Consider the following 23,594-nt stretch of genomic DNA (forward strand, 5'->3'; position numbering starts at 1 on the left):
AGAAGACAAATCACATTTAAAAATCTTTCCAAATCTATAACTAATGCTTTATTTGAATCCACCACTTATAGTAAAATAATGTCAAATATTCAGAGGTTCTAAAACAGACACACACACACGCACGCACGCACACACACACACATGACTCTGTAGTCATCTGGCCTTTGCTCACCAGTCAATGAAAAGAGCACTGCGGCGGAACCTATTACACACACACCACTGCATCTTGGAGAAAAAATGTGTTAAAACACCAGCTCCTAATCAATTGACCTCAATTATGAGCCTAGGCTGGCACTCACACACTCATTCAGACAAAACAAGTTTGTGAAGAGAGACAGAGAGCTTTATGACGGGGACTTTTATCTTTTGTGCTTCAGCGCCACATCATACAGTAGCATTCATTGCTACTTAAACACCTATGCCTGCCCCCGCACGCATGTGAGCAGGCACAAACACACACACACAAACATGATAAATTATTGTTTTCCCTCCAATATTGGAGTGAAATAAAATAAAAATGAAAACAAAAATAAAAAAATTGCTTGGTGTCACAGTTTAAGATTTCGTGGTTGGTTCCAGTCATTGGCCCTCATTCATCAAGCTATCATAGAAAAGAGCAGAATCTACCGTCATTCATGTTTCATGTACAAGGCAAATATATAGTTCTTTGAAATGGGCAGTGTTGGGCAGTAAGCAGTGTAAGGGATTACAGTTTCGCAGTAACGCTCGGTTACTGCCTTACTTAAACCTGAGCCCCCCGTCAACCTTTTCTTTTCTCTCTTTTGAAAATGACAAACAATTTGGGACAAAGAACAAGATCAGATGGTGGTGGAAGAGGTGGAGGACTCTTCCACCGGAGGTACCATCATCTTGTCAGAGTTTTATAGGCAGCATGGCAGCCCGAACAGCCTCAAGACGTCACTGTCATTCATTTGCATTTACTTGACTCCGAACATGTCCCAAACAAACCCAACAGCCCAATAAATACCTTTGTATGATACCGCATTAAGGCTTTGTATGTTAGGATTTGTTTGGTCCACGCATCACTCTGATCTGTGCGTACTAGAGGCAATGTTCGTATTAGGGTAAATGGCGGACTTGGGCATGGACTTTTCTGTTTCTGAGATGTTCAAAGTGGATTTTAACAACACAATCGAACTTTTGAGCGTATATTTTTCATATGTAACCGTTCTGAATATACTCCCGGAGGAAGCCATTTCATCAGATCCTGTCTTTGACCGACCTGTGGTAAAGATTTCCTTCAAGGTTCTGAATGGGTTGTGTCCGGACTCAAGATGCAAGTACATGCAAATTAATGACATCTTGATGCCGTTCAGGCTAGCAGTACAGCATCACATCTCTCTGCCTTGTATTTAGTCTAAAAATCTTAGAGCAGGTGTGGTGTTCTGCAGCTAGTTTGCCTCTTATGTTGTAGATGAGTACATCTCATAATCTAGATACTTCATCAATCTGGGACCCAGGACTTATGGAGCTGTACACTCAAGGTTTTGTCTCTGGCAGACTGTCCTGCTGGCCTGGGTTCAAGAGCAAACTTCATTATGTCTGATCAACATGGCCCTCAAAACGGTAAACACACTCATGGATGCTCAGAGATCCCTCCTCCTCTCTCACTCTTTCTTTCTCTCTATCATCTTCCCCTCTGCCTCTCTTCACCCCCCTGCTGTATTCCTTCACCTTTCCATTATCCCTGACACAGCCCACGTAAATGATATGCACTCCTCCACCTCTCCCTCTCCCGTGTCCTCCTAATCTCTTTCTCCGCTCCTCTATCCTCATCCACACTCCTTCATACTAGATTGATTTCATTTCACTCATTTTGTTCCTATCCTCTGACACTCACCTCCTCCCCTCTCTTGTTACTCTTTCTTTCCTTTTTGTCCTCCAACTCTCCCTCACTATACCTTATTAGAGGCAACTAACACTTTGGTTAAGGTTAGGTTAAGGTTTTGGTCATGGTTAAATAAGAAAAACTTTCGCAACAAATGAAAACTCACAGTAGAAAACTTAATGGGAGTTGGAAATTGAACCTGGGTCGCTGGAGTTGAAGCTAAATGTGCCCATCCACTATGCCCTTACTTTTCTACCATGCTTTTTTTAATGTCAGACTACTACCTGTCTCTAGTCGTGCCTCGTTCACGTAACCCTTTCATGGTGGGAAACCCTTCACTTATCATGCATGGAGCATGTATTTGCATTTTAAGACACCGTGCTCATTTCACAAACTTTTGGGAGACAGCTCCTGGATTTATATGCCACTGACAGCCAGATACGGTCCAGATCACTGTCAGACTGTCACTAATACTTCAAAAGTGGTGTTCTACTGGCGTCAGGGTGGTATAATTATTATTGGTGCATGAGGTCTGAGGAGGGCGGAGCTGTCACTCACCATAGTGTGGGATGATGGCCCAGGCCATGGCTGAGGCGTAGATTCCTCCTATCATCCAGAACATGCAGAGCCAGCTCAGGTGCTCTCCCCTCTTCTCCCGGGCCAAGACCTCCGCAAAGTAGGAGAACACAATCGGTACTGCTCCACCAATCCTGCAACAAGAGTATCTGTTAATCGTTCTGCTATAGCACAGCAGTCAGCCTTATTTTTGTCTTATATAAAGATTTTGCTCAAATACGTTTCCCGGCGTATGATGACGGACATTTTTGAACGTGCGAAACAGATTTGTGGTTGTGAACTGTCCATTTGGGAATATGTAAAGAAGTTTTGCACATACTGTATAGATGCTAATGTGTGAAAACAGTTCCACATTTGTCAAAGTGAAAAAAAGATCTGTAGTTGCATATCAACTCTCGTGAATCTAAAATAAATACACACACAACTCAATTCCACATGTGACACAGTATCTAAGTATGATTATAGCCAGCGGGGATGTTTGATTTTAACTAATTTTGACCATCAGTGAGCAATGTGATCCAGACGGTGTTGTTGCCCGTTCCCTGAAATTGAATTTACTTTCTTATTGATACTTATTTGAGCTTACTTAATGAGCTTGCCTTGGGTAGCAACATGTTGTAGTTAGAGCTGGAGCACCAGTGAGGTGTGGAGGAGGACCAGCAGCCCGTCTGTGTCCCCAGTGACCCAGACTTCAGTGCTCGCCAGGGTTTGTTTCACACTTTCAAAGTTTCAAAAATAAATTGGCAGAGAAGAACCGAATGGCAAACTATCTGACAAGTGGGTGAACTGCAGTACAGAAGGTGATACTGTGACTGCATCATGTAGTTCACTTGTAGTGTAAATAAAGACACAGTTCATGTAGCTTGTAGTTGGTCATAATGTTTAATTTTCCTCTTTTTTTTAAGCCAAAACAGATCAGTGGCCTCCTTATTCCTATTCAGGGTCACAAGGGGGCTGGAGCCCAGCATGCATTGGGCAGAAGGCATAGAAGCACCATGGACAGTTCAACAGTCAATCACAGGGCGAACACACAGACAGAAAAACACACAGAGACAAACACACTCACATTCACACCTGGAGTCTGACCTACACATGTCTTCTGCTTCATGGTTCTTTGTTTATGTTAAGTTTAAGGTGTGTTAACATTATTTCTGTTAACATGTCTCTGTAATGAGAGACTGCTTGATTATATCGATGAAGAGTAATGTGTTTAGCATGAGATAAAAGCATTTTTTGGTGGCGGTCTCTTGAGATGACGTATCATCTAGGTCACACTGTGACATTAGTCAGGAATGCTCTGACATTTTCAGACTGCCATTCAGAAGAAAAACAGATTTTTTTTTTTTTTCTGAAAGTCTGGTCTGTGCTGTGCAACAAGTTGTTCTTTTGGTTGCTGCTTCATATACATCATTTACTACATCATGTACTGTACATACCATATACTACATCATATACCATACCACATACAAACACGCTCACTCTTATGGGCAATTTAGAGTTTTCAATTCACCTGACCTGCATGTCTTTGGAACGTTTTTCACCTGTTGGTCCCAAAATATGAGATATCATAGGAAAATCCATACTTCCAAAGATCTCCAATCTTGTGGATTGCATGTAACATGTACTGTGTATTTCAACTGCAATACTGTTTTTTTCAGGCTTATCAAAAAGATTTCTTGATTTGTGAAACCCATAAATCTCAGTAGACCATAGGCGTACACAGGGGGGTTACAGGGGGGGTGACTGTCCCTGCCCTTTTGTCCCAGGTGCCCTTTTCAGATTGAAACGACGACATAGAGTTTCTAAACCACTAGCACCACTAACACTGATCAGCTGAGGACCTACTAGCAAAAAGGGTAGATAACCAGTCTGAAGAACATTTATATCCACTATGTACAGGCTACTCAAACGTGACACACATGCCTTACCTCTCTTCAACAGCTTACACTGAGCAGCAGTGATCATTCAAGCCCTCATGAATGTTTTCTTCCTCTGCATAGAATCATTGCATTGACTCCTATTGATAGAATAATGCAACTTGTAGAAGAAGGTGGAAATTTCAATTACTGAATGCCAAGCTATTTTGTATAAACCAAGTGACATAATCTAGAAATACTAATATTGGTTGAGTGGTTTCTTATCTTGTATGGAAATCTATTTTTTCTTAGTTTCTGGGAAATGGAAATCTTGCTAAACAAAGAAACTAACATATCTAAATAAATAAATAAATATCCTATTTGATATGCACAAGTTGTTCTATTTGATATTGCATTTCATTTTATACCTGAAATTTTTAGATTGGATTATGTATTAATCTTGGTGACAGGTCAGAAATGCAAGTATACTGTATTGTCTCCCTTGAAAGGATATGTACACGCCACTGTACAAAACTCAGCAGAAATTAGTCTTTAAAAGCAGAGCCCCGTTCAGAGTCTGTGCATGCCACTGCACCACACTCTGCATCATTTTCTATTTCAACATATCTCTATGACAATTCAGCTGTGACCCCATATGGCACTAAATTACTCTGAGGCAGTAAACAGCACATGTTTGAGGAAAATGAGGAACAAATAAACAAGTAAACGAGGGTCTGAGTCATCAGTTCAGCGTTGACTCACCACACTCCTGCTGCCACAGCTTCAAGATTAGGATGTAACACTATTGCATGTCTCCCCCTCTACCTTTACTTTTCCCCAGAAAAGTAAAGGTAGAGGAGGTAGTAGGCAGGTAGTAGGCAAAAAAAACTGCTACGTTTCCACATCTCATGCTGCAGCAGGAGCATGATGCTGATTCACAACTGGCTTGATACTGTAACTCTGAGCCTTGTTTAGTTTTTTTTTCATTTATCTCAAACATATGTTGCTTACTGCCTTACTGCCAGAGTAATTTAATGCCAGGTAAAAACTATATTTTAGAGTCAAGGTGTATCTCAGACTGAACAGCAATGTCTCAAATGTTCATGCAAACAGGCAGTTTTAAAAATTACGCTGCTTTCCTACATCCTACATGTTCATCTTTAGTTGTCAAAGTCTTTCAGGAAGTTTTAACAAAGACTGTAGTACAATGGACTTTGTGGAGTCGAAGACAGATATTGGACATCTCATACTTGTCCTCTCCATGCATGAGAGAAACTTCTATAATGTGGGGGAGAACGTGTCTATCTCCTCTCTAGTGTGTGATTGAGGAAATGCATAATAGATAACACTGATGAATTTAGGAATTGGAAAACAAAAGAACAGCCAGATTTGGTAAGTATACAATTATGACAACTCCATACTGAACAGTGACAGCATCTCCTACCTACATTCCCAATTACACTGATGGTATTTTGTTAACCTACCTTATCTTTTGTAAAATATAGGTGGGCAGTCTGAGTTAAAACACACACTGAAAACACCAGTATTTTCCTTTAAGGTTGGTGATTATCAATGTGTATTATCAGCACGTAGAGAGAAGTGTAGCTCCAACAATGCAGTGTTTGCCTGGTGCCTAGTGTCTTACGCACTGCAACTGCTGTCGGCTCCAGGCGTCGTTGGTGAAACAGCTTCAGATGCAGACCTGATGCCCGACACTAGCTGGCTCAGTCTCAGTGATTCATTTCATTCAAACTGCTCTCCAGACAAATTGCAATAAAATTTGCTACAGATGTAATTTTCAATTTATCACAATGTTAAGGTGACGTTTGCTACCTCTTTGCTTGCCAATTCTGTGATAAAGATTTAATCAAACTGATTTAGACAGTTGTTTCATTGCATTGGCCATTTATTCAACAGCAGAAAAACACTTTAGAATTGGCTCTGATCACAGTGCTAATTGCTTTGTATTGGCCAATTATTACATTTTCTGTCCATGGACAACATTAATGTCAACTGAAAACTTTTTGGTGTTATAATGTAAAAGACCAGCACCTGACCAGAAATTGCATTACATTCAAATGTAGTTTAAGTTTCACACTTGCACACAGAAAAGCCATAACTCAAGCTAATGTTATAGCTCAGCTGGCTCACTAGCGTTAGCATAGAGCTGCCAACTCTCACCTTTTGAGCCACACAAACGGTAAAATGTACTAGGCCTAAATGCCTCCATTGAAGACAAATTTAATCACATGATTCAAAGAGCTTGCATTTTGAATCTCCCTTTTCTCCTTGAGTAGATGATGAGTTTATATAGCAAAGTTAAGGAAGTAAGGCAAATCTTGGTAAGATAAAGCTAGTCAAACTGGCAACAACACTCATTGCCAGACTGCAGGTCTCCCAGATTGGGTTGTAAAAAGAAGATAATCCAGCATCCCTCTTAGCTCTTTGTTATACTTGTAAATCCCATCACACTTGTAACTGGGGTGGATCTGTTTGTTCAGATATTTTTTACACAGTCACACATTTACATCCACAAAACAACTGTACATAATCCCAAAAGTATATGTGCATTCACAAATCTCTTTTACCCATACACAAATGTGAGAGAAACTGTCAGGTTTAGTCTTACTGACACTAGGTGTTGGCCTGGATTGAAACAGAAATGTTTACCAGATAACAAAATCAATAGTTCAAAGTAAGACTGCATATCCAGCCAAAAGAGACTTTATTTGGCCACATTAACCACAATGTGAGCCAAAAATAAGACTACTATGTACTGGCTGTGTTTTGTTAAGACTAAAATAGTGAGGGGCAAAGAAATGGTGTATTGTTGCTTATTCAATTATTATTATTAAAAAGGGAGTCAGTATCACTGGGGAGTGCAAATCAGATTATATATGTAACATTACCGCCAGACAAAAGGAAATTTTTCATGACTACCTTTAACGAGATTAGGAAATAAACAGAGACGTCTTTAAAAAAAACAAAAAAAAAACCCATAAAACCTGGACAGCAATAGGACAATTAGACCAAGTGTGCTGGCAACAGGCAGGACGTGTGGGTTGTAATAATCGTGACAGTAGACTGTATGACTCATGATGCATGTACGCTCGCACGCACGCACACACACACACACAACCACACACACACGATTACTAGTAGAAAAGCCCAGCCTCTAAATCCATTTTGATATTGCTGCTTGGTTTTGACAGCTCTCCCGGATAGATGCAATGTTTTTTGAAACAATCACATGATATATGAATGTCCTCGGGTCTCGATTTAAATTACATTTGCTTATTAATCTGAGGCTCATCATAGACCCTTGGTCAAACTATGAATAGCTGCATCAGCCGTAGTCACCATTGTGTTTAACACTGGTCCAACTTATAGTGCAAATACTGGACCAGTTTAGTTTAGTATTTCATTGAGGTTATATTTGTCATAGGAGCTTGCAGTGACCTCTGAACTGAGCGTGACCTTTATAAACTGTATATGAACAGTGACATCAGATGATGGAGATGGAAGGGTACGTCACTCATCAAGGACGCGGGCAGCCGAGCAGACCACGCCGCCACGGAAATACACAGATGTTAATTCGCTGCGCTCGGCACGATTTCGCAAACGTTTCTGTTTTGCTGTGTTTCTTCTCCCACTCGGGGGACGGGCTGGTGCCTGGCAGCTAGAATAACCTCTTGTCATGTACTTTGACTTTGGAGGAGTGGAGACACCGGCCGCGGTGGGAGGACAGACCGGGCTGGAGAGGGAGAACTCCTCAGAGGAGCTTCAGTCTCTCAGCCACACAGAGGAGGACAGGCGGAGGGGGGAGAATGTTACACACATTGTGATTACGTTGTTACTGTTTAGGGGCTTTACAGTGTGTTGTGAGGTTGAATGGAAGAGAGGAGAAGAGAAGAGAAGAGAAGAGAAGAGAAGAGAAGAGAAGAGAAGAGAAGAGAAGAGAAGAGAAGAAATTGGAATAGAATAGAATAGAATAGAATAGAATAGAATAGAATAGAATAGAATAGAGCAGACTCACCCAAAGCCAGACACCATGCGGCAGAGGAGGAACATGCTGTAGCCTTGGACGAAGGAGGACAGGAAGGCGAAGAAGCCATTGAAAGACATGGCAATCAGCAGGCACTGTTTACGGCCCACCTTGTCTGACAGACCCCCCCAAAAAAAGGCTCCAAACATCATCCCCAGATACACAATGCTACCTGGAGACAGAGAGAGAGAGAGCGAGAGAGAGACAGAGAGAGACACAGAGAGAGAGAGAGAGAGAGAGAGAGGGAGAGGGAGAGAGAAGCTGCTGTGAAATTATCTCAACCATCTGGACTCAAATGCTAGTTTGTAAGTGAAACTGCTGACTGGATAAAATACAGACTACTTCTACAAAAAGAGAGACACATGCATGTGCACACACACACACACACACACACACACACACACACGCAGACGTTCTAAAGACATTCAAATTCCTCCAAAATCCTAGAGAACGAGTACCTCTGTGCTATATTTGACATACATTCATGCATTTATGCATTAGAGGATATTGCCAATATTGACAATGATCTGCCAAGTAATGTCTGTATCTCTGCAGTTGCAGTTGCCTATTTAAAATATCTCCTGGCTCAATATACAAATACTTATCCAGCAGTGTAGATTCTGTTTGTTTAAACATATTCATACATTTGTCAAGTTATTTTTTGCTATTCACATTTTTGTCCACTTGAGGGATCTGTTCACCACACGGTGCCTTCCATAGCATGAGAATCAGCTAATAACTTATTTAGAAATAAAGATAAATTAGATATTAAGAAACAGAAACTTCCGTTAGGGTCTTGGCAAGCTAGGTGAATGCTTCTTGAGTGTATTTGACAATTCTGTTATTGAACCTGGGGTTAGCCTTCTCTTCAAGGCAGGCATTTTAAAGGAGATCGTCTAAATGTGCAAACACATGAACGTCTACAAAATAAAGCTAGTGCAGCATCGATGTAGCGCAGGCGTAACTTACACTCTCAGCCAACAATATGTGAACGCTACATGTACACCACACCTAAATGAAAGACATTACGCTACATTATAGCTACACTACATGTGTCTAACACCTGTAAATCTGAGAAAATCCTTGCCATAATCTTAGAGGTTCGGTCAGATTTTACTTGACATAGGTAGATGTTGCAGGGATTGTTTATTATTTCTAAGGTATTGTCCGTCTTTGACTGTTATACACACACACACACACACACACACACACACACACACACACGCACACGCACACGCACATGTACACACAGCTGCAAAATATCAGCACTAATATTAAGTGGTGGTTTCTAAGTGCATCAGTGGAGTAACAGAGCTCGGGCTGAAATTGGGTCTGTTATTTCCCAGCTATTGACAGAACACTGAGAGGTCACATGTGGCAGCGCTCGGATCGATGGGATTGAGCTTGGCTTGAAGCACTGCAGACAAACATAATAGAGACCATGAGGCCACAACACTGTACAACAGCTCCACCGTGTTTTGACTGTACTGAGGATATAGTATTGCACTTGTAAAAATGATAGTCAATACGTCTGGGCTTAGATTAGCTCCACAATCCATGTCAGACAGTATCTGATGATAACTAATGTTTAACCTTTTGGCACCACTTAGTATGCCTGAACTCATTTTTATTTATTTATTTATTTTTTTTATTTAACCTTTATTTGTCCAGGTTAGCCTCATGTGCTTCAATAAGAACTTTATATTATATTTTGCACTGATGAGTGCTGTTTTTGCATCCTATGTTCCTATTGCCTGGTATATGATGTGGTAATTTGATATGCCTTTTGTGTCTCTAAACCAAATGTAATAAAGATTTGAATGTAATTAAATTCTGTATGATGGAAATGTCTCTCTTAAAGTGACTGCAGGGAAACGGAGCAGCAGTTGACCTCACTGCTGCTTTTAGAGTCCAGGCATTCTTTCTTATGCTGCTGCTTGTCCACGGGAAGTCGGGGTCATTTCTCTTCCTGTCCCTGAAAACATGCAGCAAAAGGAGGGGGGGGTGTCAGGCCAATAAATAATCCACTTTACTCTCTACGTGCTAATAAAAATGCTAATGTGTGTGTGGTGGGACGGGAAAGAGGCGATTGTTTGACGAGGCGGCGCCACAAAAGAAAGCCGAGACAGAGAAGAGGAAGCCTTCTCTTTTTTCTTGCTCTTTCTTTTTTTTTCTCCCCCCACTGCGTTTGAGGTGATGGGACAGATATGCTGAAAGTAGTGGGCCTTATCAAGCTGCGCAGACATGATGCCGAGAGCCGGTGATTCATTACAGGTGACAACCGCCGGATCTATCTATGCACGGCGACTGCAGAGAAGGCGCTCCTATAGGCTGCACTGTATAAAGAGCACACTGAAAAAAAATACAAATCCAACAGAATATTAAAACTACCGCAATCTGCAGAACTGGTGACATCCTGTGAGTGGTGTACAGACAAATAATGCGTATGAACACATGCGCTGGAGGAGATGGTATCTGCTGCCACCAGCTCATTTATTTTATGGCTGCTCTCACACTGGGCTTGTATCTGTAATAAAGGGGGAGGGTAACGGTGGTGGTGGTGCGTCTGAACGGCGACGTTTTGAACGGAGGCCGTATGAATCTTTCTGAGATTGGATTTGTGATTTCCTGCAGGGTTCAAACGGAGGTCAGAGCGTATACCCTCTACTTGCCTCGAGATCGCAGGCCTTGTCTCATATGATACCCCGCTTTACATGCACTGTCGAAATCTATGTAAATTAGCAAGGGTGTCTGTTAGGGGCTTATAGTGTGTTGTGGGGTTGAATGGAAGAGAGAAGAGAAGAGAAGAGAAGAGAAGAGAAGAGAAGAGGCTGTCATTTCATCATCAGTGTTCTGTTTTGAATTTCTGAACTGCATTCAGCTGTACTCAATCCAAAAAATCCAAAAATGTATGTACGACTTGAAAGTATATAAGCGTCTCTTGTCAGCTACTGTTTCTATCTATAAATTTACACAATACTAAAAACAAGTTTATAAAAGAGATATCAAGACATCACTTATCTGAAAATTTTAAAAGACATATATGTCTTTGCTTAAAGGCTCCAACTGCAGGACATCCATTACATAATTTGTCTCTTAAACACTTCAAAACAACACTTCTGTAGAATAGGTGTAGTTCGAAGACAGCCCCCCTCCATAATGAATGAATCAGAACAAAGTTGCACTGACTCCAGTTGAATTGGATGAGAGCTGATCTTATTCTTAAGCAAGAGCTCTGGGCAGACGGTGCATGTGCTCCTTTCAACGGTACACTGTGCAGCTTTCCTCTGCGTCCAGAGGGATTACTGGAGCTCACTCTGAGTTGTCTCCAGCAGTCTCCAGGCATGCTGTTTTTTTTCTCTCACCATAGTAATTAGCTCTTATGTGTAAGTGTAATTCCCTCTCGACAACTTTCTGCTCTATTTTCTCGTCCCGTCGCGAGCGTCCTGGCACGGATGAGAGAAGAGCGCCGGCTGACAGACGACAGTCAGAAGAATCCACTGACTCATTTCTCTCAGCCAGAACGTTCGGGACACTTTGTGAGAGCTGCAGGATTTCCCCAGATGAGGGGTTTCCCAGAGGTCCGTGTGTGATTGACAGATGGGTTACAGCAGAGAAAGAGAGCAGAAGAGGAGGAGGAGGAGGAGGTGGGGAGGGAGGACGAGTGCAGCCCTGGGAGCAGCACCGGTGGATCAAAGTGCTTTTCTCTGGTATTAATTACATCTACGCCTGCTGATCTGTTTTTATAAGCATATATGCATGTGTCTGTTCACTCAAAATGCTCAGCCCTATTGCACCTACTGTACTTGTCCTCAGCATATTAGGACATATAGGTTGAAAACATCTCACCTTTGCACCCACAGATCCACACACACACACACACACATAATGAATGGGCCAGATAAATATAGCCCTGCTGGAGAGTTGTAGTCAATTATCATGTAGAGGCAGACATTTCTTTTAGCGTTCTCCTCTCTGCATCCTAACCTCAACCAATCAACAAGCATTTTAGAGCCTCAGGGGCCTCAGGATCTGAGGTCAGAGGAGCTAATGTTTTGTTTGTTTTGGGGTTAGAAACAGTCGATCAGTCATGTGATTTGGTGAAGACAACAGCTAACAAGATGTGACAGTCCGGCTTGTCAGTGGTTTTTGCTATATAGCCTATAGTTTCATACATTTTACTAACTCAATATAGCTGATTTTTTTAAACTATTTCAGGTGAGAGTGATTTTTAGCTGTAGAGGCTCCCATCGCCCTCCACCTTCACTTTCTCTGCAAACAAAACAAGTCACACTCCAAGTCTTGTGGGAATAGAGACCTTTTTCACAGAGAAAGTAGTCCTGCTGGTTCAAAACAATTTTGTGTAAATTTGTATCAATCTTCTACAAAAATCTGACAGACTTAGCTGCATATCATTTAAGATTACTTAAGCTTTAGAGCTGCACCTTTTCTCACTTTTGAGATAATGCTAGCTGCCTACGATCACTCAACATAATATACGCTTAAGTGTTCGCGTGGAGCATCAGAGCAAGCAATTTGCTGGGGACACATGATGATTTTAGTGTCTGATCTAACTTTTCATCAGTTAATCAAGGGATCAATCTCCCCAAAAACTTGCAAGGTTTTAGATCCATCATCATCATCATACAGAGAGAGAGCTTACAAGATGTATGCTGCTCCGAGGTCGTGAGCCCCAACCAGGATAATTAATACTCCGGCTCATACAATCAAGTTGTAGGGTAAATCTGCATTGAATCGTGACCTCCATGGGCCCTTTATGGGTGAATATGGCCTGTGATGGTGCTTTGTTGTGAGGTAAAGAGAGAGAGAGGGACGGGGAGTGGAGAGGTGGTGGTCGCTGAGGTGAGTGTCGCTGTCCCTGGACATTTTAATTAGCTAACATCAGGCTCCAGCGGGGCCTATTCATCACTCCATTGTGTTGATTAAGCTCGGCTGCCGATGGTGTTTGTGTGGTCACACATACGGTACACGCATTCACGCACAAACACAGCACACACCACGCTACACCTGCAAAACATATTCATGCACGCACACATTTTTACCAAGCACCCTAAAAACTCCGACTGTGTCGCAGGAAAACACCCTCAAACAAATTAAAGACAAATGTGGTGGAGGGAGAAGGGGGGGCGGCGGAGGCGTTGATGGGAAGTGCTGACAGACGTGCATGAAAGTACTCTCTTTCTCTCTCTCTCTCTCTCTCTTTCTCCCTCTCTCCCTCCCTCCCTCTCTCTGGGGAGGTACGTGAGCCAGCCTAGCATGGCTAAACTGCAGTGAAGCACAATGCTGCAGAGATTAACTCCAGTCCTATCTTCAGATCGCCTGCATGGCTATGAGACACAGAGAGAGTGTAAGAGAGGGATTAAAGCAGGGGGGTGATAGAGAGGAGAAAAGGGAGCAGGTAGAGGAAAAAACGGCAACATCCCATATCTGGATAGCATCATTCCTTTCACTCTTAGTAAGAAAGCCCTTTTGGGAGAGAGACATTGCATTTGGAATAGAATGGGGAGAGATACTCTAATATTGCGTACTAATGAATGAATTAATAAGTACTTAGGTAATAAGTACTTACTTAAGTACTTAGGAATAAATCAGGGACTATCATGTAGGAGTGAAACTAGTTACAAGATATCACACCGGAGCGTTTTAGTTTCTGCAGGATCCAGTAGGGAGCTTTTGAAGATATATATCCTAATATCTTTTTTTCAGTTAAAGTATTATTGAATGACCAAGTGACGAATATCAACAGTTATCTTTAATTTGTAGAGGGCTGCATCATTTAAATCTCACACGGCTGTGTTTACTGTACATTGACATCACACCACCAACACTTGGTCATCCCGCAGATGAGGTGATTGACAAAGTGTTGCATGCATGCGCACGTTCGAAAAACTAGGCAACAAGGTTACTGGCTCTCGAAATAATGTTAAATAGGTGTAAAAAAAAAAAAAAAATTGTGTAACTGTAAGTTGCTCAAACATTCTCTTCACCAAAAGTGGAAATATAGCATAGACCTGCTTACTTTTTCTTAAAAGCCTTGCCAAATTGTATTGTCTCTTCCCTCTCTTGTCCATCAGTCTCCTCCACTTCACATCCCTTTTGTTGCTTATACATTCAACCATCAATAATTATCTGATTCTGTGGGCAGTGAGATGAACATTTTGGGTATACTGATGCCTCTGTCGTAGTATGCAGTTTTCTGGCACCGACTATTTGCTCTAGACTGCTGAATTTCAGCTAGTGGACAACAACATACATCCATACATCTACTGATTTCTACTTTTTGTAGCCTATGTTACATCCTTTATGGTTGAGGCATTGATGGAGGATGAAAGAGGGTGATCAGGTCGGCTTTGATGTGCTTAGACTGGCCTTCCTAATGATACATGCTGTAAAGAATCATTTTCTGTTTCATTTTACATGCACATCCCCACTATAGGCCTGTTTGTAACTAATCAATAACTGCTTTTGTGTAAGTTGTTAATATAACTTATTTAATATTAACCAGGCCACAATACAGGCTCAAGTCAGGAGTCAGGATGGATGTTATCTAATGGTTTCTTATCCTGTTGTTTAACTTTTTTCCCATGTATATTCTGAAATTATTGACAATACATTTACAGTAGCTAACATTTATTATGTGAATATGTGATGCAATTAAGATATTGACGCTCATAATTTCCTCCACATCCTCAGTATCCTTAACAGTCAGCTTCAAAATATTAGGTTATGCAATCCAATTTAAACCCAAAAAAAAAAAAAAAAAAAGCCCAAATCTTCCCCTACTGGATGATCTCCTTATTCTCTCTCTTCTGTCTCTCTTTCTCTCTCTCTCGCTTTCCAGCCAGCTGTCCACTAAAGAGGCCCTCAACCAATTAGAGTCACTGACCTTTGTGGAGAAAATGACCCTGGTGCAATAGGGCTATTTCTGCACTTCCGCCATATGAACATGCACAAGGCAGCATATATGCACACCCGTTATTTATAGTGTGTGTGACTGAGCTCTGGTACAGGCGTCAGGCTTTCTATTCTCTCCCTCCTCTCTCCCTCTGAGAGATGAGTCAGAATATGGGTGATATCTAGGTGAATAACAAAACACCGCGCTCCCCCAAAGTCAGAAGATTAGCATTCTGTTTTTGGTACATAAAACCAAGCAATGATAACATGCAAAGAAGAACTGTGGGATATGTTCTTTGTATAATAATTATAATTGGCAACACTAAGCATAGATACAGTATAAGTGAGAGAAAAGACCAGTGCTATAATGAGAGAAGTAATGAAATCAAGTCACGCACAACACACAATAAAACATACAAACACAATGAGACATTACACACACACACACACACACACACATGCAAACACACACACTTCTCCCTAGTGTGGGAGAGATCCATCTAGCTTAAAACACCTCCTACTCATGTATCCAAATACCTGGTACCATGACAACCCACTGGTGGCTCCCAATGCAATGAGATTACAGTTGAAAATGTCACCCTCCACTGAGCTCCATGCGCAACCCTCCATCTCAAAAACAACAATTGTCATCATCAGCGAGCCAACGGGGAGCTAAAAGTAGATGTAGTATCTTATCAATGCCCAGATATTTGCTAACAATCTCCACAAGATCCACACTTTAGAGGAGATTTTGTTAGATTAGCCACTATGAGGAGTAGGAATGGACATGCAGCACCAGTCTAATTATATCAGTCTTTGTTTTTTACACCTACACACATGAACCGGAATCCTTTCCCGTGCCCTGCAGAGTTTACTTTCATCTGAATTCAAAAGTTCATACTAAAACCAGACATTCAAACCCTATGTTCGGTTCATGAAAAAAGAACAAAACAAAAAACCACAGGTGAGCAAAGGCATGCAAAGTAAATGGAAAGAGACGAATGGAACGAGATGGATGCAACTTTGCCGTAGCAAGAAATTCATCTGACGCAGTAAAGGGAGAGCCAATCAGCTTCGAGCGGGACTTTATCCGGGCATCCGTAAAGCCCACTGCACCTCCACCTAGTGTTGTGGTAAAAATGTCTTTTGTGTGATTGTGAATCCAAAAACTATTCAGGAAACTGTTGCGCCTATGGTTAGTCCTTTAGTGTGATTGGCAGCAGGTGCGTAGGTTCCAATTAGTAGAAACTTCATGAGAAAAGGCAATCCGCACGCTACTTAAAATCAAAAAGACTAACAAGGAGGCCGAAAAAGTGGGTGTATTGTGTGATTGTGACCAATAAAAGCTAGATCCATCAAATAAGATGCTATGCTGCCAAGACTGGCACAAAAAAGTTTAAAATAAATGCAAGATACGATAAAAAATATATAATAGCAAGATGTCAACCGAAACCACCAGTCATAATGGTTGTGACTGTCGCCTTGCTGCTCTCTGTTGTGTCAGCTGGTGCCATCAGACGCGTCTGCATGTCGTGACGCCGATTTTGCTTTCCTATTTCTCATGTCAAGCCGTCAAACTCATGCGAGTAAAGAGAGGTGAAATTTCATCTGAGCATAGGGTGACAAGCTGCACCTTCCCAAATTCAGGACTACTCGCTGTCAGACCTCCAGAAGATTCGCAGGATCTTGACGGAGTTATAGTTACAATATTCTTGGCAATGAATCTAGATCTCTCAACACTTTCAAACACTCAAAACATGCAGTATCTGATGAACCAAACCGCTTTAATGTTTCCCTCAGTAAGTCATTATAAAAATCTGCTCTTCCCCTCGTCCTACATTTCCACACACACACACACACACACACACACACACACACACACGCTCACTCACTCAGTTTGTTTATCTGGGCTATTTTAATGAATTTTATTTTACTTGTCTTTTGTTGTTGTTTTGCACCATATTTTGCATGGTTGTCACTTAGAGCCTGTTATCCAATTCAGTTGTGTCTTTTCTATCATCTTGATGTTTTTCATGTCTTTGTTTATTTCTTTGTTCTTCTGTCTTATTGTGACTTTTACTTTTTTTTTTTTTTTGCAAATGAGATGTTTTCATAAGCTCCTTCTGTTTTTTATCTCACCTGCACAAATTTGTAATTTTTTGTCTTTGGTTCTTTTTACTTTTTATATCATTGTATTTAAACTAAACTAAACTAAATTAAACTATCAATACGGAGACACATTACTGTTTATAACTGTGTAAGAATACAAAATACACTGAAGAGTGTGGATTTGCTACATGTTAAACAGAATTTGAAGCACGAGGAGGATTTTCCACTCTAATGCAAATCTGAACATACAGTAAGAACTCACTGACTTTACTGGGTCAAAGTTGGAGACCTAAGTGGTGGCACACACACAGTAACTGATCATGCATGTCTTCCCTCTCCACACTCCTTACCCAGCCATCCAGCACCAGAGTTGGGCACACACATGTCTGTCTCGGCGCTGGGCAGGACGAAGCCCACCACGAACACCTCCACGCCGTCGGACATGAGCGCCAGCCCGAGCACGAAGAACAGCTGCCACTGGAACCTCCCGTGGCCGCACTCCTGCATGATGAGCTCGTACTGCTGGGCCAGCTCCTCCTCGTCCGCTTGTCTCTCGTTTTCCAGCTCTTTGCGGCCCTTCACGCTGTCTGAGACCGGCTGGCCCAGAGACACCTGTCCGTCCTTTGACTTTCCATCGCTGTAGGCCGGCACCCCTTGGTACTCCCCCTCGTAGATCTCGTCTTCGTCATCGTGGCCCTCTGTGGCGTCGCTGGAGGCCCCCTCGTCGTCGTTGGCCGCATTGCCGGCGTAGTGGCCGTCTTGCTGGGTATAAACGTTGCGGTCATCCTCCTCTTCATCCTCATTCTGGAAGCGGTTGTAGCTGCGATGAGCTGAGTACTCATCTGAGGCACGATCAACAGCTTTGCCGACCTTTTTGGCAGCGTGCCTCTTGGCTTCCTTAGCGATGTCCTTGGCGCCTTTGACCAAGGAAGTCCTGTTGTTCTGTGTTTCATCCATCTTGACAAAGGGATAGCTGACACTAAGTGTTTGTCTTTAATTCAGCTCTGTTGAGCCCTTATTTCACCAGGTCCAACAGATGTAAACTAATTGTCATTTGTAGTTACAGCAAGACGAAAGAGTAAGCTACTATGTTTCTTTCTCTCTATTCCTCTTCACATCAAGATGTAAGGCAGTTTATTAGTTCACACAATCAATGTGGAAAGGCCAGTCAGCTGCCAGGACAAGATTGATTAAGTAATGATCTCTGGAGCAGTTGGATGGGACCGGCCGGCAAGTGATGAAACGGAGACAGCTGACCTCAAGGTGGATGATCAACAATACTGTCTGAACTCAAGGAGAGCTCATCTGCCTGTGGAGACAGAAAAAGAAAGGGATGGTTAGCTTTTACAGTAACAGTTACTTTAATGCAGTATTTTTTGTCACAGTGGAAAGTACTCCAAAAGAGCATTTTGACATTGCAACACCAAAACTTTCCACTGAAACAAACACAAATTAAATCCTCTCAAATGGGAAGGGAATCTAAAAAGACATTTTTTTTACTGTGAACAAATGATCATTGTGTATTGCCATAGTGTATTATCAGACTGAAAATTGCCTGATGATTTCAAGCTTGAATATTCATTGCTGTAATAAATAATAAAATGAAATAATTTTGGGCAGAACTAACAATGGTTTGCAAGCTCAAAGACATCACAACTCCACTGCTGAAAAATAAATAAAACCTGAAAAATAAATGTATTATTGCTTGAAGGATAAAATGCATTTTAATGGAATTAAAAGAAATATGTTGAGAAAACACAACCATGAAAATGCATCAACCAATAAAATCCAATTGAAAATCCTGTGAAAGTCGTAGACAACCAAACCACAATGAGAATCCCATGCAACTTTTTATGCAGAATAATTGCTAATAAAATAGTGTTTCGACATAAAAGGCTTTTTTTGTATTTTATGGATAGAAGTGGCTATGGCAAATATTTCCAGAACAGCACCATATTTAACGCCCTTTGAAATTTTGACACACTGTTGGGATCGGCGACTACACAAGTCCAAATGGGGTTCTCCAGGATTGTGTACTCGGCCCACTGCTGTGCTTTTTATACCCACAACTGTCTTGCATGTCTCTGTGGTGGGCCTAAGATGAAACACCTTGAAGCATGGTGTGTAGGCAGCAGTCTGTCTCTCAGTCAACGAGACATCAGTGACCCCACCCATCCCTACCAGGGACTCCTTTGCAATCTGACAAATGGTATTTGGTAGAAACAGTTTTACCCCCAAACCACATGCTTAACAGGATTCTCACAAACACACCCCAGTGATCTTTACTCAACTTTACTGAGCATTAGCATCTTCCAACAACATAATTTCTATCTGATGCAACAGTCACTTCAAACTTTACAGTACCACGCACCGGTCACTTTATTAACTGCAACTCTGTTAATTTGATAACACTTGAATTCTATGCACTAAATCCTGGAATGCTATGCACCAGTCACTTTATTACTAATTTGGTTAATGCTGAAATACTGTCTTTGCCGCACGTTTATTACTTTGTTAATATTGCAATACTTGAATTCCCAATTCTGATTACTGCTATATGTCATACTTGGCCTACCATTGCATGTTGTCCTGTTGCAGTGTTTTGTTTCGTATTGCCAACACCAACAAAACATTTTTAGATTCAATGCACATTAAGGTCAAATTATAACTAAATCTAATAACTAAATATAATTCTTTCTAGAAATCATTTATTATAGCATATCATTCATTCACAAATGTGCTTAGCAATTTGTACATTTCTGACCATGTTTTCTTTCAGGGTTTGTGTATTATGTTTCTAGGGTTGGAGTACATGTCACCCTGTATGACTGGCTCCCCTAAAGGCTCTCTGCTGTGACACTGGCATGGCCTCTCAGAAGACCTGTCAACACATCAGGCCTCAGCCGCCTGTCTGCCACACCACAGACTGCTGACAGCAGCCACCAAGCCACCAAGCCACCAAGCCACCAAGCCACCAAGCCACCAAGCCCAGTCACTGGTGCAGGGGCAACACCAGTGAAGTTACTTGCCTATCCAAATCACACAAATACAAAATAAATATACAGTGAAAGAGCATCTCAGACACACTCTACATGGCTAGCCAACTGACCGGAAAACATCTAACAGACCGATCTACGTTGCCTATATCTGGCCTCAATATGTTTGAACTAATCTTGTATCCTCCATGACTAATATCACCTTTAAGGAATGTCTCATACCTGTTTAATTTCTCAAAATGTTTAGGTTGTAATGTCAGTGTCTATGAATGTTTATCATGTTAACTGTGTTTTTTTGGACCCCAAGAAGAATAGCAATCACTGGCATCCACAAATGGGGATCCTAATAAAGAATAAAGAATACATAACACCACAGTTACACAACCAGAAACAATAAGGACATAATCTGTGAAAATATTCAGATACAAAGGCCTGCCATAATCAGCCATTTTTTTTATCTGGTTTAGATTAGCCAAGGCAGAGAAGTGTGTATAATAGCCACTGAAATGTCATTATTCTAGTAACATCAAATATCATAGTGACAACACTGCAGTATCATGCCACAATGCAGCCATATAGCGATGTGATATATCATGTCTGTAAGGAATAAAATAACGTAAAGAGCAGCTGCATCTTTTCTAGGTTAAACATGCTATTAGTATCTGCTAAGTGTGTGTCCCAGGAGTGGAAAGCGTATGCAGGGGTGTTGGGACTGGGTTGAGTGCCCAAATAGACTGTGGCAGGTTGATGTATGGTGTTTCTGCTCACCTTTGCTCTCCAGCATGAGATAAAACATCAGGAGGGATCTGTCATGTGAACATAAGCACTAGGGCTCCACAGCAACCTAAAGCAGCCCAGGAGATTTTGGTGCAATGCAGCAATGAAATGAACTAGAAAATGGTGCTCTAACTAACTTTGTCTTTCTGCATGGCCAGATGATGAGACCGACGGCCTCTGGGACTGGATGCCTCTAAGCACCAAGCCAACCAACAAAAGCAGCAGGCAATCCCACCAACCTGCGCCTCCAGGTCCATAAATCAAACACCTGTAGCTGTCAGGATTTACACTGCATCAACACATGCTGCAATAGGATACATTCATTTACTTTAGCAAGCAGTTTTAAAAGTTTTAAAAGTCGACATTTTATTGAAATAAGTGCTACTTGGTGGACCGGATGTGTGCATCTAATTTCGATTCCTCACATGATCTTTCTGATCTTAGCATTATTTGTAAAATTCAAAGAAATATACTGCAAGATAAAACAAAGAACTGCTCTTGCCACACATATCCAATCTCCAAGCTTATTTTTACTCCAACCATTATAATATTATAATCCTTGCAGAAGAATGCAGAGATATAGTCAGATCTTCGGATCTTCAGACTTTCAGATCCCTTGATAACCTAAAGGCCCTGAGAAACCTTCAGAGTCAATATTGAATTACTCTTTTTGCACATGATTTGTACAAATTATTTGACGAGGATACAGGACCTCATATATTGTTTAAAACAGATATTGCAAGATGGAGCTTGCTAGGTCTGATATTTGGGGGTCACTTGGGGATCCCACTGATCTGTGTGCCCTTGAGTCTCTGCCTACTCTGCCTGTTCGGTAATTTGCCCCATGTCTGTGTTGGGGAGAGGGGAGAGGGGATGTCCATGATTCATGTACATGTATCCCCTAATATCCATACACAAGAATGCTGGTTATGTCTTTAAATACTGCTGAAACAAGTCTAAAAGAAGGACAGGATAGGATAACACACATACTCTGAGCCACTGAGAGCAGACAGTCTCTTAATGTCCTCTCCTCTTTGCAAACTTCCCCCGACTCATTTACAGTGTTGCGGCTCCCTGAACGGAGTGCTTGACGTGTGAGAGTAGGGGTCAGACTTGGTGATCAACCTCATGATAAGCTCTGAGAGTTTCTGCACCAAGTGGCCAAGAAGAAAATAGCTAATCAACTCCTTCACTTCAACACTGAGAGAGCTTTTATAATAGACACGAATACTGGTGCAGAACAGCCAGCCATGTCTGCGTTTAACACCCAGCGTCAACTCACCTTCTACATGCTGATCTATGGTCGCCCCTCTCTATGACTGTCAATCTTTCTTCCCTTCTTCCTTCTCCTCCTTTCTTCCCTCTACTCTTTCTCGCTCTCTCTCCGTCCCGCCGTCTCTCTCATCCTCGTGCGCCAAGAATTTCAAAGTCATCATCTTGACGGCAACGCCGAATAGGAAAGATATCCCTCTCCTGTTGACATTTCATTATTCATGATAGGCTAACCATTCTCCTCCTCCATATGCAAATGGTCATTAACGCTGACATTTCTAAGTCTCTCCATGCACTTTGAGCTGTGGAGATAATTCTTAAAAGTCAAACTATGTCCTGTGTCTGTTTTAAGTAACCTACACGCTATACATTCACATTCACACACACAAAAAAAACACACTGCTCATGTAAGGGATACATATGGCAATATCACACCTAGACACAAAAACAGACCAAAGAACATATTCTCACACCACAACCTTGCCCTTTCCCCCATAAACAGGCAACCTAATATATCTTATGCCTCCTTTTATTTATTTTTTGATGCCTTGTGCTGTGATGCTGTGATTGGGGTTATTATAACAGCACCCTTATGATGTGATTTAAGCAATCAGCAAAATTCCTGCCATAGCTCTGAATCAGCAGTCCACTGGGAGAGAAGAAATGATTTCCTCCCAGTCGTGCTGTCATGGCCCGCTGACGCCATCCAACCACCTTCATTAATCACACACACACACACACACACACACACACACACACACACACACACACACTCTCTCGCTCTCTAACACAATTGCAGGTGCACACTCTGGGACCCCCAGTGTACATGCATACATACTTGGCACGATAAATAAAATGGAAAGAATATTTTCTGCAGGACAGAAGTTAGGGGAATGACGATCTAAACAATAAATACTACATACAAGTGTCATATACACCATTAGAAAGATAAGATCCTGAAGATGCGTGTGACTTTCACGTGTAAAGGCGAAAGGAAGCGGTGTGTGCAGAGCCCCACAGGCCTTCTGCAGTGCCCACAGATGGCTGCAGAGAGCGTTTTGCTAATGCATCGTGCACCTTGTGAAAAAACACAACTACGCGCCAGGCACTGCAGATGCTACACAAGCGTGGATTGGGCTTTGACAGAAATGAGGCAGAACTTCCCATGCAATCACACGATTTCATGTCAGTTCTGCCCA

At 41.7% G+C, this 23,594-nt stretch overlaps 1 protein-coding gene across 2 annotated transcripts in view; it reads right to left on the reverse strand.

The window, feature by feature from the left end:
• LOC139913319 (synaptic vesicle glycoprotein 2C-like) overlaps positions 1–18,307 on the reverse strand; it is a 30,083-nt gene extending 11,776 nt beyond the window's left edge. For both annotated transcript variants that reach the window (XM_078287629.1, XM_078287622.1), the window contains exons 1-3: positions 17,701–18,307; positions 8,318–8,498; positions 2,408–2,559 (exon numbers count right to left, since the gene is read on the reverse strand). In XM_078287629.1, the coding sequence (XP_078143755.1) occupies positions 2,408–2,559; positions 8,318–8,498; positions 17,701–18,307 (940 nt within the window). The remainder of the gene's footprint in view (positions 1–2,407; positions 2,560–8,317; positions 8,499–17,700) is intronic.
• Positions 18,308–23,594: the final 5,287 nt, after the last annotated feature.

The sequence above is a fragment of the Centroberyx gerrardi genome, chromosome 2 (assembly GCF_048128805.1).
Source record: "Centroberyx gerrardi isolate f3 chromosome 2, fCenGer3.hap1.cur.20231027, whole genome shotgun sequence".
NCBI classification, from domain to species: Eukaryota; Metazoa; Chordata; class Actinopteri; order Beryciformes; family Berycidae; genus Centroberyx; species Centroberyx gerrardi.